General features: G+C 43.8%; 3 protein-coding genes across 7 annotated transcripts in view; 2 read left to right on the top strand and 1 right to left on the bottom strand.

Moving 5' to 3' along the window:
• The window catches only part of LOC134483477 (disks large homolog 5-like), a 74223-nt gene extending 55692 nt beyond the window's left edge, over positions 1–18531 (top strand). The window contains exon 8 of the mRNA XM_087595952.1: positions 18430–18531. The gene's annotated coding sequence lies outside the window, so the exon portion shown is untranslated. The remainder of the gene's footprint in view (positions 1–18429) is intronic.
• The window catches only part of LOC147998880 (disks large homolog 5-like), a 115540-nt gene that overhangs the window by 8853 nt on the left and 79183 nt on the right, over positions 1–27504 (bottom strand). The gene's annotated exons all lie outside the window — the stretch shown is intronic.
• LOC147998883 (disks large homolog 5-like) overlaps positions 2551–27504 on the top strand; it is a 46489-nt gene continuing 21535 nt past the window's right edge. For 2 of the 5 annotated variants that reach the window (XM_087595879.1, XM_087595876.1), the window contains exon 1: positions 2704–2883. Coding sequence is in view for 2 of the 5 variants with exons in the window: in XM_087595875.1 (XP_087452001.1) it covers positions 13857–13938; positions 15005–15164; positions 16386–16529; positions 17162–17324; positions 18040–18069 (579 nt within the window). In the remaining 3 variants the exon portion in view is untranslated. Of the gene's footprint in view, positions 2884–3387; positions 3456–4109; positions 4177–13832; positions 13939–15004; positions 15165–16385; positions 16530–17161; positions 17325–18039; positions 18541–27504 lie in introns of those variants that run through there. The other 3 variants (XM_087595877.1, XM_087595875.1, XM_087595880.1) reach the window with 3 other exon arrangements.

The raw sequence follows: 27504 nt of genomic DNA, 5'->3' as shown, positions 1-27504 counted from the left end.
CTTGGGTGTCACTTGAGTCTTATATGTGTGTGTTTACAAGCCAAAATATAAGATCCATAGGTGACTGTGTAAATTCAACATGGTCCAGCCATGTGCTGGAATATTATTCAGCCTTACATAGAATTCAGATTCTGACCCTTGAACAGGAATGAGAATGGTAGCCATTCTCCTAAGTCAGACCTCCAGGCAGTGCAAAGACAAACTAACACTGTATGACACCACTGAGGGCTGCAGTGTCACCAGTTATATAAAGACAGAAAGCAGGAAGGTTTACAGAGCCCCAGGGGTGACATGGAGTGGGGAGGTTGGAGGGTAGGTCTGTAAGTGGGACTGAGGCTCAGAGGAATCAGACATGGCTGCAGAATATGCATGTGGCTGCCTCCCATACCTGTGGGTGCTGCCTCCTCAGAAAGGCAAATACAGCAAAAGAAATGAACAGAGGGGACAGGCTCTGACCTCCTGTAGACACACACAAATGACGTGACAGAATATGCACACTGCTGCCTTGCTGCAGGAGCAGTTAAGCATCCAGAAGGGTTGAAAGAGGCTGGAAGGGCTGAGCATGGCACTGAGTTCAAGGACATAGCTTTAGGTCCTGGGGAACCTACGGTGCCCAGGCCCCATCCTGCTGATACTGAGGGTCACAGCTGACATTCAGGGTGATGGCTGGGCTGGGCTGGGGAATAGGTGTCCACTCTCACCTGCTCCAGCTTGAAGGTGCTCTGGATGAAGTAGAACTGCAACTACTTGTTGGATTCATTGATGCAAATCAGCTGGAAGCTATTCTGTTCAAAGTCCTCAAATCTGAATATGGCCAAGACACCAATGGGCAAGCACTGGGAGACAAGGTGTGGTTATAGTCGGGGTCTCCTGGAAGGACTAGCCCTCCTGAGAGAAGTTGCAGCAGAGGGGGTGTGTTTTCCTGACCAGTTTGGTACCCAGTGTTTTTTTGCCAAGGGTTCCTTTATTACTTCTTGATGGAACCAGGCCTGCACATATCCAGTAAGCATTGGGGTGGAACCTAGGCTTGGTGCCCACATGCTGGCATCGCTGAGGGTGAAGCCTAGCCTACCACACTTCCAGACACCGAGTGCAGATGCCTGGGTTCCTATAGAATGGCGGTTCTTACCCTTCCTAACACTGTGACTCTTTATTTCAGTTCTCATGTCGTTGTCATCCCAACATAAACTTATTGGAGAGCTACTTCATGAGTGTAACTTTGTTACTGTGAGGAACTGTAATGTAAATGTCTGGTGTGCAGGAGCGCTGATGTAGAACCCACAGATTGAGAGCAGCTGCTGTAGAGGATCAGAGTCCTCTGCCAGCCCTGGTGTTTGCAGAGATCCCGTGGGTTCCCAGTCTCCATGGCTTTTCCCAAGGACAGGGTTTATAATGGCCGTCTCAGGGCCCGGAATCTCACAGAAACAGCCTCTCCCTTGTCCTTCCTGTTGAGGAGAGCGTGGTTGGTCCTCAGCACAGTCCAGTCAAACAGGGCTCTGTATAGACACTTGGCCAGGGGTCTCCTGCAGTTATGGCCTCTGGACAGAGGGGTTTCTTACCTGGTGGGGGCAACTGTGCCAGGTACAGACTGTGATGAGCAGAGTCAAGACCTCATTTTGTCTTATTTTCATAGACAAAGTTGCCCAGGCTGGCCTCGAACTTGCCGTGTAGCCAAGGATAATTAAACAACTGATCCTACTGCCTCTACCCCCCCATGGGCTGAGATTGCAGATGAGTGTCACCAGAGCTGGCTTGTCACAGCTGCTATACGGCTCTAAGTCAGGGGCCTCATGTGCAGGAGTGTTATGACTGTGCCATCCCCACCCCGCAACCAGGGTTTTCACCTTTCTCCTACTGAAGTCTGCTTAATCCTACTCTGGCCCCAGGACACAGCAGCTGTGGGAGACTCAAAGCCTGGGGCTTCAGCTCAGCATGGGTACACAGCATGGCATGCAGGATGTATGGTTGTGAAAAAGCCAAGGAAGTGCTTCTCAGTTCACCCCCTGCAGGAGTGTCTAGTCCATCCTTCTCCCCATGGACGCAGACATCTGCTTCCAACTGCCCGACATGTCTCTCTGGTTTTGACTTTCCTGGATGCCATGTCAATGCCACCACACAGAGTGCTGCCTCTACTGGGGACACTCACACAACCTCTCTGGGGGACATCTGAGCCAAACAGGGATTGGGTGCCCTGCAGAGAGGTCAAGTCATGTCGTGAAGTACCTTGTCCCACAAAGGCTCACTGTTCAGGTAGTTGACTGGAAAAGTAAGGGGATCCTGGGCAGGGTCCCCATTGGGAGTGTCCCACACCCTGCTATCAGGTCTATTCCTGGTGCCATGCAAATTCAATTTGCAAGACCCAATGCTCTGGAAATGTCAAGAGCTAACGGAAATGTACCAGGAAGTGCACACCACAGCAAAGGGAGAGGATGGCACAGAGACCTATGCTATGGGTTAAGGGGCACGGAAAGGCCACCTCGAGCACAGGGGTCAGTCACCTCTTTCACAAACAAGGCAAAAGGTCAATGCTCTCAGCTCTGGGAGCCTAAAGGGCTCTGTGGCTCCTAAGCCCTGCAGCTGTAGCCAGAAGCAGCACTGAACAGGATGTAAATGCTGAGGATGGCGATGTCAATAAAACTTTATTTACAAAACCAAATTGGTGGTGGTGCTGGTGGTGGTGGTGGTGGTGGTGGTAGTGGTGGTGGTGGTGGTGGTGGTGGTGGTGGTGGTGGTGGTGGTGGTGGTTGCGGACTGGTTCATTTCAAAGCATGCTGGAGTGGCATGGCCACTGAGCATCGGGAAACACAGAAAGGAATGCGACCGGACGCAGGGCTCCCAACACCCTAGACGTCGACCTATGGCACTGGAACAGGGTCCCTGAAGGTAAGTCTGGACAGTCAGATAAGGTAAGTACATTTTATTACAAGGAAATGGGACAAGATAAATCTTCTCTTCATCTCGCTATGCTTAAGCATCTTTAAGAGTGCAGGGAATTCATGTCTATCAGTCTGGTTTAGAAAAGTGTTTAGAGACAGCAAGAGTAAACTCCATGGTTCCCTGACGAGGGTTCCAGGGATTCTGATATCTGGGTCAAAGTGAAAGTTAAGGTGAAAAAGGCTGTTAGGCAGGGCAAAAAGATTCCAATTTCTGGTCTCTTTGGGCTGTAATTTTTACTGTGTTCAAGGCCATGAATGCAGACAGGGTAATAACGAATACAGAACAAGAAGCTAGAGCTTCATTAAGACAAAACAAAAGTAAAAGTTTTGCCCTCTGCACCACTGCCTGAAGCAGGTTTTTCTAAGTCGTTTCCCGAGGATGGCATGTTGACCATTAGATTCACAGGATGATAATGACGAATTCACCTGCTTTTTCTTTTCCTATAATTAGGCCAGCATCGATTCAAGGTTTGGCCCAACCGACTTATTATAAAGGATGATACTGGTTGGTTGAAAAAGGTAGTAGCTTTCTATGAACCATGTATTAAGTTTTTATGTATATTAAAATTAACATTGGAAAGAACAATGGTAGGAGAGGAAGCTGGAGGACAACTGCTGCAAATGCTTGCTTTTGAAAATGCTAATGAAGAGTACAGGAGAGCATTATTACCTATAAAGGAGGCTGGGGATATTAATGCTTATATGAAGGCATGCAAGGGTATCTTTTCTGAAAATGGAAAGATGCATATTTGGCACGTATTGATCCAGATAGAGTTATTAAATTATATGTTTAAATACTCTTGAATATCCTACAGGCACTTTCGCTCAGGATGAGTTGCCTTTAGAATGGGTTTATATTAAATAAAACTTTAACCAAACATTAACAATTAATGAGGAACAAATTTCTTTAATTATTCAGCAAGGCATACAAAGACCTGTTACTCTGTGGGGATATGATTGTGCTGCTATTGTTTTCCCATTAAGCAAAGATAAAGGGGAATATTTAATGCAGATGTCTGAGGTTTTTCAATTAGCCATGATTTCTTACACTGGAAATGTTGAATTTCATCCTCTCCATAGTAAATTGTGGGATTGCTTTAAAAAACAAAAAAAATTTGATAAATACACTAATTTCTGTTGATCCATTACCATCAGCCCTTACTGTGTTTACAGATGGCTCTAAGACCAAGATGGCTTATTGGACCAAAGATTAATTTTGGGGACAAGAATCTTCTTTTGGGTCAGTACAACAAAATGAATTATTAGCGGTAATTAATGTATTCCAGGATTTTACTCATGATGTAAAAATATTATAGCTGAGTCCGCTTATGTTGTAGGAGTAGTACAGAATATTGCGACTGCTGTTGTTTCTACATCTAAGCCTATATTAAATGTTATTCTCACATATTAAAGGACTATTGTTATTATGAAACTCTAGAATATTCATTACACATACTAGATCACATTCAAAATTTCCAGAATCTTTAACACTTGGCAATCATATGGTAGATCAATTAGTGGCATTTGCTACCCCAGAAGAACACAGTCATAATCATGCCAATACAGGATATTTACATATTAAATATAAGATTCCCTATTCTCAAGCCAAACAAATTATTGCTAATTGCCTATGTGTCAGTCTTCACGTATAAAATGTATTCCATCTCAAATTAATCCCAGAAGGATGCAACTTAATACATCGTGTCAGATCGATATAACCCATATTTCTGAGTTTGGTCGCCTTTCACATATAGATGTAAGCATAGATAATTTTTCAAAATTTGTGTGGGCTACACCATTTCCAGGAGTACGCACTGCTCATGTTATACAGCATCTATTGGAAACTTTTGCTGTTATGGGACTGCCTTCTAAAATTAAAATTGATAATGGACAACATATATTTCTTATCAATATAAACAATTTTGTCAACGATATCATATTGTACATATTACTGGTACAGAACACAATACACAAGGACAAGCTTTTGTTGAAAGAATTCACCATACCCTGAAATGACAAATTATAAAATTAAAAAGGGGGAAAAGAGATGGCCTTATGCAACCTGAATGGAGTTTGCAGACCAGTCCCAGGGCTATATTGGCACAAGCATTATACGTTATTAATTTTCTTAATTTACCACAAGGTGAAGTTATATCAAGAGCCAATAGACACTTTGTTGAACTTCCCCCAAGAAGGCATGGAAAAGACAGTATGGATAAAAATTGCCTGGGATGCTGAATGGCAGGAAAGGACATCATTGTATATAGGGGAGAGGGTTTTGTCTCATTACAGGATGGGAGACTATTCTGGTTACCCGGGAGATGGATCCAAGCACAGAATAATAAGAACTGCTCCCTACCCTCAAAGGAATCCAGTTAAACCAGCTACATTTTCTCCTGATGGATGTTCTCAGGAGATGAGGAGGTGTCCTCCATTACTGAGGCCCTGGCTTCTCTTAGTGTCCACAAACAACAATGGATAAGGATCCGTGTAGTGACAACCCTATTACCTATGTGGGGTCAGGTGAAGCGATTAAGCACTGAAAGGAATAATTTTGTCTCCTTCAGGAAAGTCCTTTACGGCTGAGCACTTATTCTTAGCAATGTGTGTTTTACTCATGGTTTCTTCTGCTGCGGACAATGCCAGTTATCGGGCTTATATTGCTTATCATGATGAAATCCTACTACTTTTCTGTTAGTAAATATATGGATAATGACACAGAACATGATTGGAAGTTAATTCAAGCCTATTTAGAGGGTAATGAAAGTGCTTCAAAAGTAATTAATGCCTTGAAATATGATGTTCGAATGTCTTTTGGTAAACAGCTAGAAGATATGGAATAGCGAAATTATTGGCTGATCAATTGACAGGATTAGATCCCAAGGCTTGGCTTCAAAGGATTTTCCATAGCATGGGATGAGCTAGTTTTGCCATAATCTTATGTACATTATGTATTATGTTGCTTTATTTTTACATGACTAAACCCCTACAAGGACCTTTAGCTATGTTATGTAAAGTGTTACTTTAAAACAAAAGAAAAAAGAAGGAATTGTTAAGACATAGAGATGCAGCTCCCAGGCAGGGTCAAGAAAGGCCTGGTGCCAGATTCAAGTAGGGGCTGGAATGCCGCCCTGGAGAAGAAAATGTTTTTCTCACTTGGCCTTAAATTATGTTCTGCTGTGTCCCGTTTTGTGGAAGTGGTTCTAACGCTCTCTTGGTAATGGTGAGTATATTTTGATTATAATAAGAGAGGTTATTTGTTATATGAATATTTTTAGAAGAAGCTTTCGTTTATTCGTCTTTCTTTGTTTAATCTTCCCTCATTGTTCCTGGTATCCTGGGAATAATGATCTTATGTTATCTTGACACAATGAAAATTGTAGTAATGCATATTCTTAGCTTAATAAGGATTAATAAAGCTTACAACTGCGTGCAGTTTCTTATGCCTTTGCTCTGCACCCCCTGTGTCCTGGGGGTATGCGACCATACCCAGGGCCCCAACTCACTACACATTGACAATGGGTCACCGCACAAAACACAGAAGCATCTACCTTAGTCAAAAATGGACATTTTATTGAATGCATACACTAACACTGATTGATCACATCCATAGCTAAGATACTAGGGGCAGATCCGTGGCCCAAAATACATTCTTCTAAACCTATGAAGCGAAAGAAAGAAAGAAAGAAAGAAAGAAAGAAAGAAAGAAAGAAAGAAAGAAAGAAAGAAAGGAAGGAAGGAAGGAAGAAGAAAAAACACAAAAAACTTAAGCTTCTCATAGGAACTTCGCAGGAAGTGTTGTCTGGCGGTCAGTTCTGATTAGGCCATTTTAGATGAAACACTGCATAGTGACCCTTAATGTGATGGGCCCTATATAAAGCTTTTTGCAATATTGGAATTTTAACAAACCTCATCCAGAACATACAGCAGAGGCAAGGATGTGATCACCATGTCCTTGCTCTCTATCAGGTTATTTTTATGTGTCCTTGATTGTCAGGCATAGAACAGCAACAATCTGAAATAGCTGGTAGACATGGAACAAAGTGGCTAAAACTATAGTTGTGGGTTACACACCTCAACTGTCAAAGGCTAATGCTGTCCTCAGAGACCTCGGAGGCCCCTCTTGTAAGACTATCTATTGGAAAGTGGAAGCAGGTTTATCTGAGTTCAAAGTGAACAGGGCCAGCCAGGGAGAGGGCAACATGGGATACTTGAGACCCTGTCTAAAACCAGCACAAAAACCAACCCTTCATTCAAAGCATCATCTATTAATTCTTTATTATTTACCACTTTCTCCCTACCAGCCTTTCAGTCTGGAATGGTAGAAAAGGACTGGGAATGTTCCTTCTATTCTAAGGACCTTGATCTCTCTTTCCTTAGGTCCACATTAAGAACACATGCAAATGGATATCACCATCTGAACAACTTAGTATCATCTACTCAGTATATCTAGCCTAATACTGTGCTGTGACAATCTCAAGCTTCCCTGAGTTTCGCTGAACTAGCAAGAAGTATGAAGTACTGAGGCCACACCCCAGTGATCCTTTCAAGGGGTTAGAAGAAAACCATGAGAGATGCTCCACTTCTTTGTCCTTAGATTAAATCACATTGACACAATGTGGGTGGACTATTTAACCAGACATGTTTCTCCCAACCCCACCTTTCTGAGTTCAGACCATGGCAGAATTCATGCCCCACCACCCTAGATATTGAGTTTTGTGATATGTAATTATTATTTAAACCTATGTATTAAATTTTGTCATTTTGTTAATTTTTGTGGTTTTCCCAGTCTTCTTTGATTAACTTTCCTAGTTTTATTAATTTATCCCCTGTGTTCTCTGGTATTTTGTCCTTCCCTTCAAACTAAAGTATTCCTTTTAGGATCCTCTACAGAGCTGTCTTACTGGTTACTCATACTTTGTTAAATTTATTTTTAGTATGCATTCGTCAGCACAGTAGCTGGGCAGCTGCCTGCCCTCCATGGTATCAGATCTACTTTCCAAACAATAACGCTCAACTCTTACAGGCTGTGTAGCATCTTGACTGTTTTTGTTCCACTTGGACAGCCCTCAGGACCAGGCTCTCCTCTCCCTTAACCATGGCTGCTGTCCTCTTCCTCTCTTCTCTCCATCACACATGTTCTTCCTTTATTCTCTGGCAGCTTCTTCTTCCTTCTTCCCTCCTCATGATCCTCTCTAGCAAAGCCCTCAAAGCTCCCCTCCCCCATCTCTCTGCTGTGCAGCTGTTGGCTGTTGGCTTCTTTATAATCACAGTTAACTGGGAACAGGGTCAGTTATTTGGGGTTAACCAGTCCTGAGTTCCACAAATTAGCATTAAAATACAAGCAGAATTAGGCCAATCCACTACAGGGATTTTTGTTTGTTTGGTTGGTTGGTTTGGTTTAATTTTCATTTACCTTTTTACTTGTTATTTTATTTTTGGCTATTTTTTATTAATCGGTTATTTTATTTATTTACATTTCAACTGTTGTCCTGCTTTCCAGACTCCCCTCATCAAACCTTACATCCCGTTTCTGCTCAGCTTTGCCTATGTGACAGTGCTCCTGCACCCACACATATCCATCCCCACCTCACATCTCTAGGATCTGCCTTTGGTGGGGCTCCAGGCCTCACCTTGAACCATAGAGCATCCTTGCATACACTTTGGCTGGCAGTTTGGCCCCTGGGAGCTTGGGGATTAGGGAAAGAAGATCTGTTCAGATATTAAAGCCAATGTTTGCTGCATTCTCTTCTTTTTCTGGTTATAGGTGAAATTATGTTTGTGTGCTTCTCTTTTTTTAAATTATTGAGAGAAGATTAATTTCTTGGTTTTTCTTGGGTATAGTTTAGTTCATTGTCTTGGAGTTTTCCTCCTATTAGCCTCTGTTGTGCTTTCTTACAGAAAAGAATTCTTTAAATTTGGTTTTGTCATGAAATATCCTGGTTCCTCCTTTTATGGTGATTGATGATTATGCTGGATATAGGAGCCTGTGTCTGTATTACATCTGCCCAAGATTTTCTGACTTTTAGAATCTCTGTTGAGAAGTCTGGTGTAATTCAGATACGTCTCAATTTATTTGTTACTAGATATTTATACCTTACCCCTTTTAATGTTCTTTCTTGATCTGTGCATTTAGCGTTTAAATTATTATGTGAATGGAGGAATTTTTCTGGTACAAGTAGTTTGATGTTCTGTAGGCTTGTTGTACCTTTATTGCCTTTTCTTTCTTTACCTTATGAAAGTTTGCTGCTATGATTTGTTGAAGGTGTTTACTGGATCTATGAACTAGAAATCTTAATTCTCTTCTCTATCTATTATCCTTAGGTTTCAACATTTAATTGTGTCCTGAAATTCATGGATGTTTTGGATTCAGTAAACCATACATGTTTATCTGAGATGGGTGTTTTGTGCTTTGTGGGATGACCTCCTTGACCCCAGGCTGCATGAAGAATCTCAGCTGACAATGGGGACATAAATCATGAGTTTGTGTAGCAAGACCCAGGCCTCTTCCAGGTTCTTAGATATTAACTGAGAACCTCAAATACAGTAGTAATGTGATAGTGTGGTGTGAATCTAGTTACTCTTCTCTATTTTGATATAGATGACTCTTTTTGTGTCATGGTCAGCTTATAATGACTAGAAGACCTAAGCTTGAGAATAACCAAAGACTACATTGCTTCTCTAGCAGCTGAGCTTTTAAAAGCCCTGGTGTGACAGCAACTTTTGGTGGACATTCTGGATTATTCCTTCTGTACTTTAACTCTCTGTGTCACTTCCACCATGAGTAAGTTAGTTCAATTCCATAAATTGAAAATCCATCACCTGGAAGAAATACTCTTTTTTTTAAAGATTTATTTATTTATTTATCATATACAAGTACACCGTGACTGTCTTCAGACACACCAGAAGAGGGCATCAGATCTCATTACAGATGGTTGTGAGCCACCATGTGGTTGCTGGGATTTGAACTCAGGACCTCTGGAAGAGCTGTCAGTGCTCTTAACCACTAAGCCATCTCTTTAGCCCAAGAAATACTTTCTGAATATGATCTGAGATTGGCCATGGAAAAAGGGTAGCTTGAACTGTCCCACCTAGGTTCTGGGCCTGCACAGGCCTGCTCTCCAAAAGAAACCTGTGTTCACAGCTGTTGGCTGGCTAAGAAAGATTTCACGAGACATGATACACAGCCCTCGGACTTCTGCTCCAGTCATCTGCACAATTTTTCCCGGACGATATCCTCATACCTCCAGCAGGCGGGTGATGAAGCTGTCCACTCTCAGCTCCCCTTCAGCCATCTTGTGGGCACCAGACTCTCCTCCCTGCAGCAGGAACAAAGGCTTCTCCATGGTGGCTGCAGCAGCAGTGGTGGTTTGGCATTCTCACCTAGGAGGCCCTATGCCTTTCTACCCCAGTTCCAACTCACCTCAGGCCCGGGCCTTCCCCCCATCCACTTCCCAGGGAGCAGGGAGAGCAGCACCCACTAGAAATAAAAGGGAAGCCCTTGGTCCTGCCAAGAGTGAACCCCCAGTGAAGGGGCTTGTTGGGGGGGGAGGGTGGTAATGGTGGGAGGATGAGGAGGGGACACCAATAGAGAAGGGGAGGGGGAGGGGTTAGGGGGATGTTTGCCTGGAAACCCAGAAAGGTAATAACAATTGAAATGTAAATAAGATATACCCAATTTAATAAAGATGGAGAAAAAAATAGAAAGAAAAGGCACACATTTAAAACAGAAGAATATGGACCCTAATTTTAAACCACAGCTCTGTCAATTAACTATACCTTAAGGAAGCTCAGAAAAGCAGGCCAAACAATTAATATTTTCTCGGTTTAAGTAAATAATAATGTTCGTTTCTTGCTATTGTGGAGGGAATTAAATAGATAATATGTAATCATGGAAGTTTTGAAGTACCATCCATTTTTCTGTTCATTAAATCAATCTTACTCATTTCATTGATCAAATATGTATGTTTTCCGTTTCACAGTTATATGTATAATAAAACCAGTATAAAAACCTTCAGAATATTCAGTTATTATAGATATTTGTCATTTCTTACAGAGGGCAACTATGATTGACTACACCCAATTCTATAAAAAACAAAACTCAGGAAACCTGGCCCTTGGCAGCAATGAATCAAGAAATATCTAGGATGGTGGGGCATGAATTCTGCCAAGCAATGACCTCAGATAGGTGGGGTTGTGAGGAAGATGTATGGTTGAATAGCCCAATAGATTCACGTTGTATCATCTTGATTTAATCTAAGGACAAAGAAGTGCAGTATCTCTGATGGCTTTCTTCTAACCCCTTGAAAGGTTCACTGGGGATTGACCATAGAACTTCATTCTTCTTGCTGGGGCAGCAACACTCAGGGAAGCTTGAGATTGCCATAGGCACAGGATTAGGCTAGAAATGCTGAGTAGGTGATACTAAGTTGTTCAGATGGTGATACCCATTTCATTTGTTCTTAACGTGGACCTAAGGAAAGACAGATCGAGGTCCTTAGAATACAAATATCATTTCCAGTTCTTTTCTACCTTTCCTGAATGAAAGACTGGTTGGTAGAGAATGGTAAAAATTCAAGAATTGGTAGATGATGCTTTGAATGAAGGGTGGGTTTCTGTGCTGGTTTTAGACAGGTTCTCAATTACCCCATCTTGTTCTCTACGTTGCTCGTCAGGTTCACTTTGAGCTCAAATAAAGCTGCTTCCACTTTCCAACAGGTCGTCTTACAAAGGGGCCTCCAAGGACTGGGAGGACAGCATTAGCCAATGAGAATTGAGGTGTGTAACCCACAACTATAGCTTTATCTGAAAGACCCTCAGACAGAGGAGACTCTCGCTCCAGTCCTGAGGACAATCACCACCCCATGAACACACAAGACTCAGTCTTGATGTAAAAACAAGAGGTTTACTTTGGGATACCAATGCACTGGGGCTCGACACGGTCCTCACACAGGAGGGATGTGAGGAGCCTCAAACAACAGAAATATACAGCTTAAATAGTCAGTTAAGATTACACAGTTTCCTTAGCTCAGCTATTTCGTGCCAAGGATAACTAGGCAGATCTTTCTCGTCCTGGAATTCCTGGGATAAGGCCGTAACCACATCAATGCAGCTATTTCAGTACGAAGGACTTCTGACTTGATATATGTTTTCTTATCCTGGGGTTCCCAGGACAAGGACCAAGGATATCTGTCTTGTCAGGTGTTTCTCTTCTGGAGTTCCCAGGACAAGGCTATAGCTATGTCAGCCTATAGCACAGCTACATTCAGTACCCAGAACATCTCACTTCTATAGTGGTCAGTCAGCTTCCCAGAGATGTTTCCTGTCTTCTAATTGCCCTGCAGTAAATATGTTCTGTACCCTCTGTTCTCATGGTCCGGCAGCTTCCTAGAGAATGGGTGGGAATGTGCTTTCTGTACTTTCTGTTCTATTGTCTAATGTGTAGGGGCTAAGCGAGGGCCAGCTTAAAAGATTCTCATGCTTAAGAAATGGCTGTACTGATATCAAACGGGGATCTTTCATATCCACTTTCTTCCAAGTCTACCAGCCATCTCAGATTGTTGCTGTAATATGCCTGACAATCAAGGACACAGAAAAATAACTTGATACACAGCAAGGACATTGTGATCATATCCTGTGTTGTTATGTATGTTCTGGATGAGGTTGGGTAAATGACAATATTGCACAAAGCTTTATATAGGACCCATCAAATTAAGGGTCACTATGCACTGTCATAGCTAAAATGACCTGGTCAGAAGTGACCACTGGATCACTCTTCTGTAACTTCACATGAAAGGCTTGTGCTTTTTGTGTTTTTTTTTTATTTTTCTGTTTTTTCTTATTTATTTATTTATTTATTTATTTATTTATTTATTTATTGTTTTATATGTTGTCAGGAAGATAGTTCAAGTCATGGATCTGCCCCCAAAATCTGAGCTTTGCTACTAATACTGTAATCAATATTTGTGTATGCATTCAATAAAATAACTTGGTTTTTTTTTTAAGTAGGATAGATGCGTTTGTGTTTTGTGGGGTGATCCATGAAACAGGAGTGAAGATGCTTGTTTCTTACTCTGTCCACTGAGTTATGTCTCTAGGCTTGTCCTACTCCTTTGGCTGCACCCCCCCCACACACACACATCTGCTGACTATTTTATTTTTCAGATGAAATCATACGTTATAGCTTAGAGAGGCCTGTAAACAATCCTGCTTTGGTAACTTAGGTGCAGAGAGGAGAGCCCCACACTCAGCCTGAGGGTGCATTCACTGGTGGATCCAATATTTCAGTTTCCTCTGCTAACAGATCACCACATTGTTGCCAGGACCATAATGAACGCAATTCTTTCTCCTAAGGAATCCGGTGGCAACTGTTAAATGTTAAGCACAAAGCTTCAGGTTGTACCTATAACACACACCCACATCGCAACCTACCCTACAGGCTATTTCTGGGTGTGATTTCATGCACCTGCACATGATGAGACAGGAGACCTCTTTGGCTACTTATAGTAACTGGTGTGATTTCTCAGTAATCTTTAATGGGTAATATTGCTGACTGAGGAGAATTTGAGGTAGGATGAAACATTTCTGTGCAGGGATTGGGGAGGAAGCACTCATTTAGATACATAGCAATGACTTAGGTTTTTCCAATCAAGCCTAGAGCCAAATTTCGCTTTGGAAGCATGTGGTGCTCAGTGGCTATGCCACAGGGAAGTCTCCTGAAAAGGGCACATCAGCTTTTGCTCAGTACAGGGAGAACATTAGCAGGGAGGCAAAGTCTGTTCTCCGTGACATCAGCTGTCCCTTCGTGGACATTCTATTGTCTCATAGAGAGACCTTGGAATCCCTGTGATGTCACCAGTATCGTTGTGACAACCAATTCCCTACTTTTTCTCTTAGTGTCCAAAGGATATATCCACAGGCATGTTTGCCCGTCTTCTCAGGCACTTTGGGAGAGTTGATGTTGATAGAGAAGAGTCTAGAGTGAAGCAAACGAAACCTAAAGGTAATGATGGACACAGGACATGGGGAATGTGGAGTAAGTTCTGGGCAGTGTATGTTGAGCTTCCTCTCAGGGGTGAGTGTGGGGGCCTTCAGCTGGCCTTTATAGCAATGGGCCACAACCACTGGAACATCTCCACAGATATTGAATTCCATGATTATCACAATTCCTGAAAGTCAAGGTTTTCACATTATTAGTTTCTCCATAACCACATGGAGGATATGGCAATGCCTATGCTATTATTGGGTGAACTTCTAGTCTTTACTTTTACAGTGCATTCGGTATGTTAAATTGATATAATAACACTATCAGGAGGCATGGAGGGTATAACTTTTCTGAATTAAACAGGGCATCAATGTACTTCACTTTCATTGCTTCTTTAAATTCAGTGACTATCTGACAGTAGTAAGAGGGAGAGAACTGTGCTCCTGGCATGACCTTATATTCTTAGAACTCCTTTGACTACCTCTGGCTGACGGGGCCAATCTTACCTTCATATATTAGAGGTTCTGTGTGGCAGATATTTTTCTACAGTAGCCAAACTATATGGAGCAGGTAGAGAAAGAGCCTGTAACCTATTGGTACTTCTGGGGCATTTGTCATTTCAGTAGGGGGAATTAATAAATCTGTTGACCATGTCCTCCCCCTACATGACTTTTTAATGCAAAGTTATTGGACTAGAGTAACAGTGTAGGATATCTGAGTATCCCTGATCAATCAATTCATTGTGGATGCTGAATTGATGATCTGACTTCTGAAACCAGAGGGGTGAGGGTCCTGAAACCAGGTTGTAGCCTGCGTACCTGATAATAATCCTGGAGAAGGCATCTCTCTGGTACTTGTAAGCCTGTGTGGGTGGGCATAGGGAACACCTGGCTGCTTACATCTCTTGGTCTCTATATAGTAGTGGGGGAACTGTGATCCACTTAGGATGCCTCTTACACATAGACCAAACTCCTTGCAGTGACACTGGCTTCCAAGCATGTTCTCCTGTTTGGACCTCACTGTGGTCTGTGTATGCTCTATGCATTCACCCCATGCGGGTTCACTTGTGTTCTTCTACCTACAGCGGCCTGCAGACAGACGTCATCCCCTGAAAATGTCCTAAACAAGGTGCAGGCCAACGAGGAAGAGGAGAGGCTGAATAGAGAACTGGAGCTAACTACCAAGGAGAGAAATGAGCTGACAGATCGCCTCCTTTATGTGACAGGTGGATCCATGAGCAAGAGGTATGCATTGCTCCAAACAAACGACCTTGTTCTAAACCTCATCTCCCATAGAGAGGAGATTCAGAACCTGACCCTTACTGAGGAGTGAGATTGAAAATGAACTCTCTGATTCTGCCTGTTGAAAATCTGAACTTGCAATCTGAGTGAAGATTTCAGGGATAAAGTCACTGGAGCATGGGTTCCCAGTGTACAATTGGAAAGCCCTTGACAGGTGGTAGTTTTGCAAGGTTCTAGGTGCTGTGAGTTTGTGGAGAGTGTTTGTACTTGCTAGGAAGGTGACTGAACGCTATCATCTCCTGGCAGCAGCCTTAGGTGACAGGTCCCAGGTTGTTCATATCAATGCTTAACTAGAAGGCCTGAGGCTCTGGCCTGCTCCTTCTTGTCTCTGTGCCTTACACTCTGAGACAGTAATGGTGCATGCATTTCTACTGATTCTCATTGTGCTCTTTCCATATTTGTCTCTCTTTCTCATTCTCTGAGTCTGTTTACTTTTCTTTTCTTGTGGGTGTGTCCCAGTTTGTGTGTCTGTGTGTGCACAGGTCTGCATGCATATGCACAACTTTTAGATGTTTCTATGTCCCTGCACACTTGGAATTTAGGGGTCTGTTTTTTGACCTCAGGATTTACCTGTATAATAGTTTCATGGAGGTGTAAGTGCTTTATTTTGGGAGCCCCACTTTCAACAGTACAGTTCTTTGCCTGTGTGGTCACATTTGTCTATACATTTGTATGCCTTGGGCAGATTATAAGTTTGTGGCAATATCTGGTCCCATCTCCAAAATTATGTGTACTGTCTGCCTCTAGAATATTAGTTATCGGCTTGTAGCATTCCACTTGTCACAACAGGAAAAATGAAATCAGAGGTTTCTGGATGTGTGTGTGTGTGTGTGTGTGTGTGTCTGTGTGTGTGTGTGTCTGTGTGTGTGTGTGTGTGTGTGTGTGTGGTTGGGTAAGCTCTGGGGCCTAGGCTCTGGACAGCATAACAGGTTTGAATGCAGATCCAGCCCTCCTGATTGAAAAAAGTGAGCCAGGGAACCCTTTATCTGGGTGCTTAGCTTCTGTTGTCCTGGGCACACAATTCCAAGTTTCTGAAGCTGAAGAAGATCCAAATATGTAGAATTCAGAAAGTGTCCTTACAGGGCTGGGGTAGTACAGGGCACAGCCTGAGTTCATATAATCCTAAACCTCGATGTTCATTGGGTTCTATCTTCCTGGGGCCAGCCCCTACTTCAGGCCAAATCCATTTTATGAAAACTTGAAAATAAAGGAGAAAGAGGTCATGTCATTACTGCACAACTTAGACACAAAGAACATTGAACATCGTGAGAAATTTCAGAAGCTCGAGAAGGAGATTAACTTCTATTGGTAAGTACTTGTCAGAAGGGCCCATCACTTGTGGAATATCCATTCCCGCCTCTCTTTGTTCTGGACTGGAGAGCCTGTAGCTCTGGGTCCATCTCTTCTGCTGTTTAAATATCACTGTGCCGTGGGTCTTTTGGACTCAGTTTCAGTTCCATAAGAGACTGTCAGTTATCACCACAGTGTCTATGCATCTTTAGAAGGCTCTGGATAGAACTACACTGATTCAGGCACCAGAGTGTTATTAGGCCAACCTGCGGCTCTGGGGTCATACCAGGTTTAACAAAGCTCAATGTGTGGACCACATGGTTAGCATGACCTCCCTTGGTTCTACTGTCCTCTTGTGGTTATTTGCCGCCTACTAATTGATGTTGCCCCGATGCATTGGGCTCTCATGGGTAGTTGTAGATCCCTTGTTCTTTTGGACAGACATGGACTCTTATTAGTGCTTGGGTCACAGAAATAATTTATTTTTCCCTGGATTGGCCGTTTGCTTTTTGTGCAGCAGCCATACATGTATGGAGATGTATTCTATGAAGTCTTTATGGGTATCTGGGTCCTGGTGGAGTTTGTGGGATATGGCAGTTGGAATGGGAGGAAGAGGCTTCAGGATCTTACTATGCAGAGTGTGTTTCCAGCAACCTGCACAGCCGGCTCCTGATGGACCAGGCATGTATGAAGAAGAAGTTGGTCACATTGAAGCAGGAGAGCAAGGAGTTACAGCGATATTTGTTTGAGTTGAACCCGAATAATGAAGACGAACAGGAGAAGGCCAGCAACCTCCAGACCCAGCAAAATGTGGTAGGAACAAGCAGCTGAGTCAGATTAACAATGTCTGATACCATTTGCCTATTGGATACAACTTTGTTTCCCCTATCACCTTTCTAATCTCCCCACACCCAGTCAGTCACCCACCTCATGTGATAGAGTTATTCATTGCTCTGTCTATGCACAAGTATTCTGGGATGTTAACCACTCTTCAGAAACTGAATTATGGGCAATTATACTTCTCTGCCCTTTTTGAAACTGCAGTCCAGAAATGGTGACAGAGGAATAACATATCACATGACTGCATCTCCCTATCACAGATTGGATGCTATGAAGAGTTTTGAACGAGTTCTTGGTCGTGTGACAAAGGTCATGCAGGGGTCATGTGATGGTTGGAAGCACCTTGTAGGGATAAGAACCAAGTGCAAATGGCAAATGAGTCCTGGTCATTGGCTTTGCTCTGGGTATCATGTGGCCTTCTCCTTTCTTCCTGCACCCCAATTAGGTCTCTCCCCATTTCCCCATTCTTGGTTTGCACTGGTAGAGTCTGAGGAGCAGCTTGTTCTCCCACAGTACTGTGAGGGTTGCTGGTGATGTTCCCCAGCCTGCATAGATATCAGCAATGATTTCAGTGAAAAGATCAGTGCTGTCTGTCCAATGCAGCTGAAGGGACAGAAGGCAGCAACTTGACAGCTGGTATGGGTGTCCCCACCAAATCCGTGTCTTAATAGCTGCCTTCTCCTCCCAGGTCTCAGGAACTGCAGGAGACATGGCATAGGACGGATCCCAGGAAGACAGCCCCCTGAGGAATGAGTTTCTCTCTCATGAGTTCCCTGTGACGACAATCCTCACAGTCAAATACTTTTTTTGGGTGAATATTCTTCTTCTCAGATAATTTCCTCAATGTTTAGAGACCCTACATTTATGTATCCGTATGCCAGCCTGTCTGGTTGAGGTCTTTCTCCTTTCTCATACCGACAACACCATTTGAGAGACATCTGAGGGGACTGCCTTGACGTCTTGTCCTAGAGGAGAAACAGCACTACAACTGTGTTTCTAAATGTTCATTAAGAAAATGCTGTTAAGAAATGTTTTTGGTTATGATTTTCATTGAAGTTTTCTTTTTGTTATTTCATAGTTATATATTCTTGTTACTGTTTTTCATTTTTATACCATTTTAGTTGTTCATTTTATGCCTGTTTTTTGTAAATTGTATTCCTTATGAATAAAAATTGATTTGTAACTCTTGACTCTTAAGACCTTCTTATTTAAGGGTCCTTTCCACTCCTGTAGACTTAGAACTGACAGCTGGGTATGGATCTTTGCATGGTCCAGGCAGCATGGGTAAATAGGGAATTCAAAGCCACCAAGGGGTACACATGGTGATAGTGTCTTTTGTGTGGATAATGTGACTTTTTTTATGGACACACACTTTATGATGTAATCACTGACATACTGTATCCATGCTGTCATGTATTCTGCTCATCCTAGTCTATATCAGTCTACAACACACATTCCTTATTGACTGTGTGCACCAGATATTGAGTAACACACACTCATGCCTGTAGAGCTGCAGAAAAAATGACAACTTTCACAAAGGATTATAGAATAATCCTAATCGAGAACCATGTGCCTCAGTTTTTCTTACAATACAGCATTAGTATTAAACCACAAAGATAATGACCATCAACGTCATTTTGGGAAATAGGTTTTTATAGGTGCTGTTTCACTTGATCATTCATATGCTGTGTTTTTTATTGTTGCTGATTATATTTATTTTTATCATTTAACTCAATGGATTTTTTTCAAATGTATGGATGTATGTATGCACTCCTGAGTGCATTTCCCTCATGATCCAAAAGAGGGAATAGCATTCCCCATTGTAGATGATTGTTAGGGTCCATGTGGTTCTTCTGAGAGAGCAGCAGATGCTCTAACCTGTGAGCCATCACCACAGCTCCTGTAGGTAGCTTTTGTCCTTCTAGGGCATGTGCTATACTAGATGGACGCCATCATCTCCCATTAAGTAGAGAGATCTCAGGAGATGTGTATGTACAGGTGGTTGAGCGGTGCCTGCTCAATGTGGTAGCCTGCAAGGCATCCACACCGGGCTCTGGTGCCTCCACTGCTCATTGTGCATTTAGGATCATCCTCCAGCATCACTCAGTTTCAGTTCCAAACAGATCTTTCACTTACTATCGATGATTATATACATTAAGCACATCTGATAAAATACTGAAGAGACTAGCCTCCTTCTACAGGCCAACTTGGCATAATGAATTCTTTTGATAGAAAGCAAGATAATTATCTTAATCTATGCAGGTCAGGGAGGACCTCAAGAGCATCCATATTGAATGCAGACTGCAGCTGGGAACACATGTTTCTTTTCAGAGCACGTCTGTGCAAGCCCAGAGCTTAGGTGGGATAGTTCATGTTTCACCTTTTACATGGAAATCTGTGATTGTATTGAGAAAATATATTTTCCACGTGACTCATTTCCAATTTATGGAATTAAACTGACTTACTGAGAGTGGAGGTTACTCAGAGAGATAAAGTGAAGAAGAATAATCCAGTATGTCTGCAAACAGATGCTGTCTCATTAGGGCTTTTCAATGCTCAGCAGCTGGAGAAGCAAGGGAGAGGCATTGGTGACTCTCAAGCTTAGGTCCTCTAGTCATTATAAGCTGAGCATGACACAAAAAGGGTCATAGGTATCACACTAGAATCTGGTAACTAGATTTAACCAACCTATCACATTAATGCTGTGTTTGGTGGTATTTTTTGCCCTCTTAGGACCTGGAAGAGGCTTGGGGTTTTCTAATCCTACTCATAATTTATTATCTTTCCCAACACTATGTGCTTTGTTCTGTAAATGCTAACAGTGCCATCCAATACCTAGGATATTTACTACTGACATGTGTGACATGAGACAAAACAGTCCCTGTCATTCCTCACCTTAATAACCTTCCTTAGAGGACAGTGTAGTTGGAGGGTCCTTCTTTCCTCTCCAAGATCGAGAAACATTTCCAGTCTCCAGACAAGTGTGTCAGCCATTGTCCAGTGACTGTCTTGAGATGTCCACAATGTCAGCTGAGTGAGGGCAGGGCAGGGCATTGGGACAGAGTCCATGAGATGTCAGTAGGCAACAGGCCAGCTGGGGCTAGTGTGGGTACAGGGCTTCTAGTGTGGGTGTGAGAGGAGGAAATTAGGAATGGTCAGATTCTGATGCAGCATATAGGCGGGAAGGAGCTTAGACCATCTCAGTGCCATATAGGGACATTGTAGACACTGATGGACAGTGTGGGGATGGTAGGGTCCCATATAGTGCTCTCTGCAGGTGTCAGGAGAGCATACAGTGGCTCTGTCAGACTTATGACAATCAGGCAGGCACTGGGTGCAAGTGAGAATCATGGGACAAGCCCTGTGTGCAGCCTGGTTTTGGGACATTCCCAGGTGCCCCATGGACTGCAAATTAAAGGCAAAGGACACAGGGAAGCCAGCAATTCCCATGCACATGACATAAATACCTGTAGATCTTTCTAGAATTTCCATAGACTATCTGTCACTAGTCCTCATTATAGAAGGCACCAACATTCTGCCCTCTACTTCAACTTGATGAGACAGCTATTCTAACTCCAGCAGGAAGGCCTCAGGGAAGACAGTAAGAACTCGCAGGTGACCCCTTTTACTATTGAAACAGGGTCTTCCTATGGAGCCCAGAGTGGCTGTAGGATACTAATGCTCCTGCCTCACAGTGACTAGAATTCCAATCCACCCTCAAGAGCAGTTGATTCATCACTAGATCAGACTAAGGACATGTGAGGCCCCAGGGTGCTAGGATTACCAGGGTCCTAGTAAGTTTCTCCAGCCTAAATTACAACCTGAGTCGGTGCTGCTATTTGGGACAACGCCTGATGCCCAGTGACATCACACCTTGGAACTCTTTGTCAAACATAAGCTGTTACGGGAATGAAGTACCCACACAATAAAAACTGGTCTGGATAGTCCTAGGTCAAGAATCCCCTGTTGAAAATGCCTTGGACCGCAAAATTTTAAATTCTATATCCTTCTGGCTTTTAGAAGATTTATAAATACAAAAAAAGAAAGATGGGCATAGTAATTTAAGCCTATCATCCCAGTCATGGGAAGATGAGTCAGGGTGATGGAAGACTGTAAGTTCCAGGGCAACCTGTGTTTCAAGAAAAAAAAAAAAAAAGGCATGGTGAAGATTCCACTCAAGTAGAAAACAAAAGGGTTTCACATGGGCCCTGCCATCCACTGGTCAGCACTCTCATCACCACAGCCACAGGCAGACACTGGGGAACATTTCCCACTGTCTCTCTTTGGGATGCAATCCACCCCATGATTCTATGTGAGGAATCCCCCAAAGGTTGCATCATGTGAGGGACCTAGAAAGTTCCAGGATTGGGAGAATTTAGGAGTTTATAATTAGGGATGATCTACAGCTGTGGCAAAGCCTTTTCCCAGCACATGGCAGCCCTAGATTTGTCCCCAACAGTAAAAATAAAATCCCCCAAAATAATTCAAACAAAATGTCATGAAGCCTGAGCCCTGACCAGTCTCCTCAAAAGTGCGCAGGAACCTGGGTCCACATTTAGGACCCAGCACGACCTCTGTGACCCGTGAGAAGGGATCTAATATGGGAATTAGTACAGTATGACTTATCCTCGTGGATACCTTTAGTGACAATAACCACCTGACCCATGAAAACCCATCTACCTGGGGGACTCAGCATCATGTCACCCAAAAAGTCCAGATCCTAGGGCCAGCATGGGCAGGTGGTGAAGAAAGTTTGTCTCTCGTGAACATCAGTTGCTGCTCCTGACCTGACTCTATCCTCAGGAGACAATGTCACACCAGAAAGTGTGGGTGTCAACGGCTCTTCCCAGGCCAAGCCTGGGATACTGCTTAAGTTCCACAATGCACAGCAGTGCTCACTCTAGAGCTAAATGTTCTACAGCTGAAAGGGGTGGGTGCTCTGCTGGCCATGCCCCTCCCCTGCAGTGTTTAGTGCACTCAGAGTGGTGCTTCAGATGTGAGGGACTTCTTGAGGCTACTCCCATGGAGAATGGCAGATTCATCAGAACGGGGTACAGGGTGAGTTCAGAGCACAGCTGGGAGGAATTAGGGATGCCAAGCCATGACTAAGACCAGATCCTGGGCTGACAGGCAGTTGAGCTGGAGAACTGGCATCCAAAGTGTGACTGCCTGAATTCCTCTTAGACCAAAAGCCCTGGATCTGAGCTACTTTGGTGCGTGCTCCTAAGTGGGGTCCCAGACACAGCTCAGAATTGGGGCTGTGCATGGACTTTGGTGCTGGCAGCAGGTGGCTTAGCCATAAAGTGCCGAGCTTTCCCATCTGTGCCCACTCAAACTGCTCTGTTTCATTTTAGGTGTGTTTGGTATAGTTTTGAGACAGGGTATCTTGTAGCAGCCCAACTCGCTTTGAGCAACAATGTAACATAAAAATAACCTTGAATTCAAGATCCTCCAACCCCTCTGTCCCAAGTCCTGGAATTAAGACCTCCAGCTGTGACCATTTTACTGCAGCATAGGATCCATCTGTATTAGAGTGAGCTTTGGAAATACTGGAGCTCCGACTGTTCCTTAGAATTCAGGTTTCCTTAATTCTTAGCAGGAGTTTTGTGATGATGCTGATGAGAGAGTCAGGAGTTACACTGGGAGAGGTAACAGTCCTGGCAGCCCTGAGTGCACAGTGAAAGTCAAGACAGAAGCCAGCTGATTAGCACCTGAGTGAAAGTGGGAGGATTCAGAGTTCAAGAACAGACTCAGTTACATACCTAAGACCATATTGCAACATTTTTGTTTCATTTTTGGCTTGTTTTCTTTGAGACAAGGTGTTAATTTATAGCCCTGGCTGTCCTGGAACTCACAATGCCTCTACCTCCCAACAGATGAAATTAAAGGCATGTGCCAACATGCACTGCCACTAATTAATTTTTAATTAAACATGCTGGCACAATCCAGTAATCCCAGTGCTTAAGAGGCCGAGGCAGGCAGATATCTGGCTTCCTGACAAGTCTGATCTACAGAGAGCATGTCAGAATAGCCAGGGCCAAACAGAGAAACCCTGTCTCAAAAAACAAACAAGATGAATTTGTTTTAAAGAAGAGAGGAACGATTTAACAGAGAATTAGAGGCCAAGATCCAAATGATATTGGGTAGTACAGAGCCTAGCTTCTGAGATGAAACTGGACACCATGGGGTTAGGGTGGGGATTCTCATCTTGGACTGGGAGACAGAGGGTGACTTCAGGCATGGAAGGCTCAGTCAGTCATTAGTCAGGATTCTCAATCAAGAGGGTGTTGTAAGATCCAAAATGTGTGAGCAGTGTTCTGCATGAGACTAGAAGGTCCCACGAACCAATACAAAATAGCCAATAAAGAGTAATCACAAGCATACGTCTGGAGGTCCATGGAGAGGTTAATGTCCACCTTAGTGTGGATTCTTCAGAGCACAGGTGGAGAGAAATAGAAGAGCTGATGATGGCTGAGGCAGGAGAGGAGTTCAGGTGTGAATTTGAGCCAGTAAAGGAGCTTGTAGGTCGGGCAGAGCAATGAGAGGTCTAACAGCATAGCTGTTGAGATCCTTCAGATTAATTTGTCTTAAGAGCCTCATGCCATAGCCAAGGACAGGAGTAGATCTGACTATTTGGTGGCTGGGCTCACATAGCCCAACAGGTTTGGCCTTGCATCTGTGGGATTCCAAGTCTCTCCCTTTAGACACAGCCATGGAGAAGGTGTAGCAGTGAAGGTGGAGATGGCTTTGCAATGCTTGGCTTATGGTGTTGAGTACTTCATGCTCCACAGAGCTAGGAAATGTCCTAGAAGCCAGGGAGGCTGAGCATGAGGAAGACAGGTCTCCAGGAGAGAGAAATGATAACCAAAGTCACTAAGAACTTCCTGAATCACAGTGTCTGTTAACCATATATTTTATATACTTATTTTTATGGGCCTGAGTGTTTCACCTAATAAATGCTTGTGCACCATGTGGTATGTGTGGTGTCCGTGAAGTCCAGACTGATTCCCTAGAATTGCAATTACAGGCTAATAGGAGCCACCATGTGGACACTGGGAACTGAACCTGGGTCTTCTGCTCTTAGCCACTAAACCAACCATCTCTTCAGCACCCCCCCAATTGTATTGTCATTAAGATTTACCCATTTAGCCTTCAGTATTTGAATTAATACAGATGTGACAAGAATTATAGTTAACATGATGGTTCAGGCATAGACAGGCAGGCATCTCATTGTATACAAAATATGAATCCTTCCTTCCTTCCTTCCTTTCTTTCTTTCATTTCTTTCTTTCTTTCTTTCTTTCTTTCTTTCTTTCTTTCTGTCTTTCTTTCTTTCTGTCTTTCTTTCTTTCTTTTTGTTTTACCCTTGGAGACAGTGTTGTTTTTTGTGTAGCTGACCTGGAATTAGCTCTGTAGAGGAAGCTGGCCTAGAATTCAGAAATCTGTCTGCCTCTGCCTCCCAAGTGTTAGGATCAAAGGCATGTGCCACCACCACCACACATCCTTCTGTTTAAAGGAAAAATGTAGTCTTACAGGGCAGCATGAGTTTAGCCCCGGTATAGACATTTTCCTAGGCCTCAGGAGCTCTAGAGTTCATGAAGGATTTGCTGCCTTCCCCTTTAGCCTGGCTAACTATGAGAGCTCCACACACATGGGTGTTTGCTTCATTAGAGTCTGGAGGATGAGGTTCACAGGCTGATGTAACTGTGTAGAGCAAAGGATGCCTGGTGAAGGTCAAGTGGGTAAAATGCTGAAATGCTGAGAGAAGAGGCCTATGGTTGGCGCCTCCTACACTTGAGACTTCCAACCCAGAAAAGCAGGGGGTAGAGAGTGAGGATGCACAGTGCACACAGGTCAGGAAAAGGCCATGTTCCTGAAGCCTCCATGAGTGCTGAGCAGGCTCTGGGGCACCATGAGGGACATCAGGAGCTTCTGCACTTTGTAGAAGTACAGGGTTCCATGTTACCTCACATGCCCATGATTTGCCCCCTACTGCAGGGAGAAGCCAACACTAGAAGCCTCCAGCTCCCAGCAATGCTTTTGCCATGTAGCTTTATCCAGAAGAGCTTGGAAGTCCCTGGACATGGAGTCTCAGGTGGTTGTGAGCCACCTGACCCGGGTGCTGGAGACTGAACTCAAGTCTTCTGCAAGAGCAGCAAAGACCTGTGCGCTGCCTGGCCCAGCCTGGGCTGTGAAAATTGTGTTTATTTTCATGCTGAACAAACCCAACAACAGTTTAGGTCCCTAGAAGCCACATAAACCTGGATGCAGTAGTGTCTGTCATCCAGCCCTTCCCACAGGGAGATAGGAGCCTAAAGTGGACAGTCTCTAGGATTAGGGGGAAGGGCTAGCCTAGCATACACAGCCATAGACGAGAGGTAGAAGGTGAGGACCTGTGTTCAGGTTGTCCCTGACCTTTACACAGGCACACACACACCTGTACTCACAGAAACGCCATACAGACATACGTGAAAAAGGAAATAAAAACAAACAACATTGAAAATACAATATACTGGGGCTGGAGGGATGGCTCAGTGGTTAAGACCACTGACTGCTCTTCCAGAGGATCTGAGTTCAATCCCCAGCAACCACACTGTGTCTTATAACCATTTCTAATCTCATCTTCTACCCTCTACTGTTGTGTCTGAAAACAGGGACAGTGTACTCACTCATATGGACAAAATAAATAGTTTTTTAAAATCCTTTTCTTAAAAAAAAAAAAAACTCTTCTGTGACACATGATCATTGTGTGATTCCAAATGTCGCTAAGTCAGTAAAGTCCTATTGCTACATGGTCACCAGTTGTGTCAGCCTTGGTAGTAGAATGGCACAGTTGAAAAGTTGCTGGTCACAGTGACCAGGCAGCCTAGAAAGCTCACCATGAGCAGAGAAGGCTGTGCTGTGTCCTAGTCCTCTACCCCACACTGCCCCTCATCCCTACGAACAGAGCAAAAAGAACAGATGAGGAATGTTCCAGGATTCTTTCCTCTTTGATTGCCTTACTAAACTAGCCCTGTGCTACATGTAACCTTGTCACATCCTTTGTCCCATCCCTAAGCCCTCATAACTGTCAGATAAGACAGGGATCTTGCTTTGGGGGGAAGCTCTGGTCCCTCTCTGTCCTAAGAGGCTCTGAGCCATTGCTGAAAGAGAATCTTCTGAGGATTGAGGGACGTCCATAGCCAGTGCTCTGACTTCCAGGAAGGTTTGAGGAAGGTGGTCCTCTTCCTGTGGTGCCTCTAGTAGGAACAGCCCACACTTGGGCCCAGCTCCCACTGTCAGAAAAAGGCGGGTGGCTCTGGTCTTTGCACAGCTCTCCAGCTGAATGAACAGTGCATCTCTCCTCTCTCTTTTTCAGGAAGTCTCCAGTCACTGGTGCAGGTGCTGTTCCCAAGACAAAGGAAAGGAAAGTGCTAAGTGAGGGTTCCTGGGATCCTTTAAAACATTGTATGCATTGTCTTCATTAATGTTTCTGTTTAATTTTTTATCCCATGTGTATTGATCTCCTTGTAGGGGTGTGCATGCCAAAGCATGAGTGTTGAAGGTGGAGGAAAAGCCATGGGAGTCACTTTATCCTACCGTGCGGGGTCCCAGGCTCTGAACTGGGTCATTGAGCTTCTTTACAAAGAGCTTTCATGCTGAATTTCTTGCTGGTTCTGATTTCAGGTAGAGCATCTCATAGAGCCCAGACTGGCCAGTAAACTACTGATCATCCTGCCTCATCTATTGCCATCTAGTTCATGAAAGGGTTGAGTTATTGACACAAGGAACTGGGCATGGGCAGAGGTGCATGACTGAGGCTATCTCTGCTCAGTGGCATGCCTTTGGGGACTGATAGTTTTAATCACTGAGGTGTCATTTGAGTGCAGTTCTCTTCTGGCGAGATGGAGTCTCTTTTGCCAGGGCATCAGGCTGTCCAGGCAGGACTTGAAGGTGGAGGTCTGGAGGCCAGGCCTGCATTCCTCTTCAGAAGCTGCAGTCCCCACTCTGGACAGTGCTATAGCACAGGGTCACATATCCAGTTCTACCCTGAGACCTGCTGAGTCACATGCAGTTTGTGCTGAGAAGCAAACTGGGGTCTCCTGCAAGGGCAGGGAGTGCCTCTCAACCACTTACTCATGCTTTCCTTAATTATACACTCGAAGTGGGGCGG

Source organism: Rattus norvegicus, chromosome 19 (assembly GCF_021556685.1).
Source record: "Rattus norvegicus strain SHRSP/BbbUtx chromosome 19, alternate assembly SHRSP_T2T, whole genome shotgun sequence".
NCBI classification, from domain to species: Eukaryota; Metazoa; Chordata; class Mammalia; order Rodentia; family Muridae; genus Rattus; species Rattus norvegicus.
This window is presented reverse-complemented; position numbering and strand designations above follow the sequence as displayed.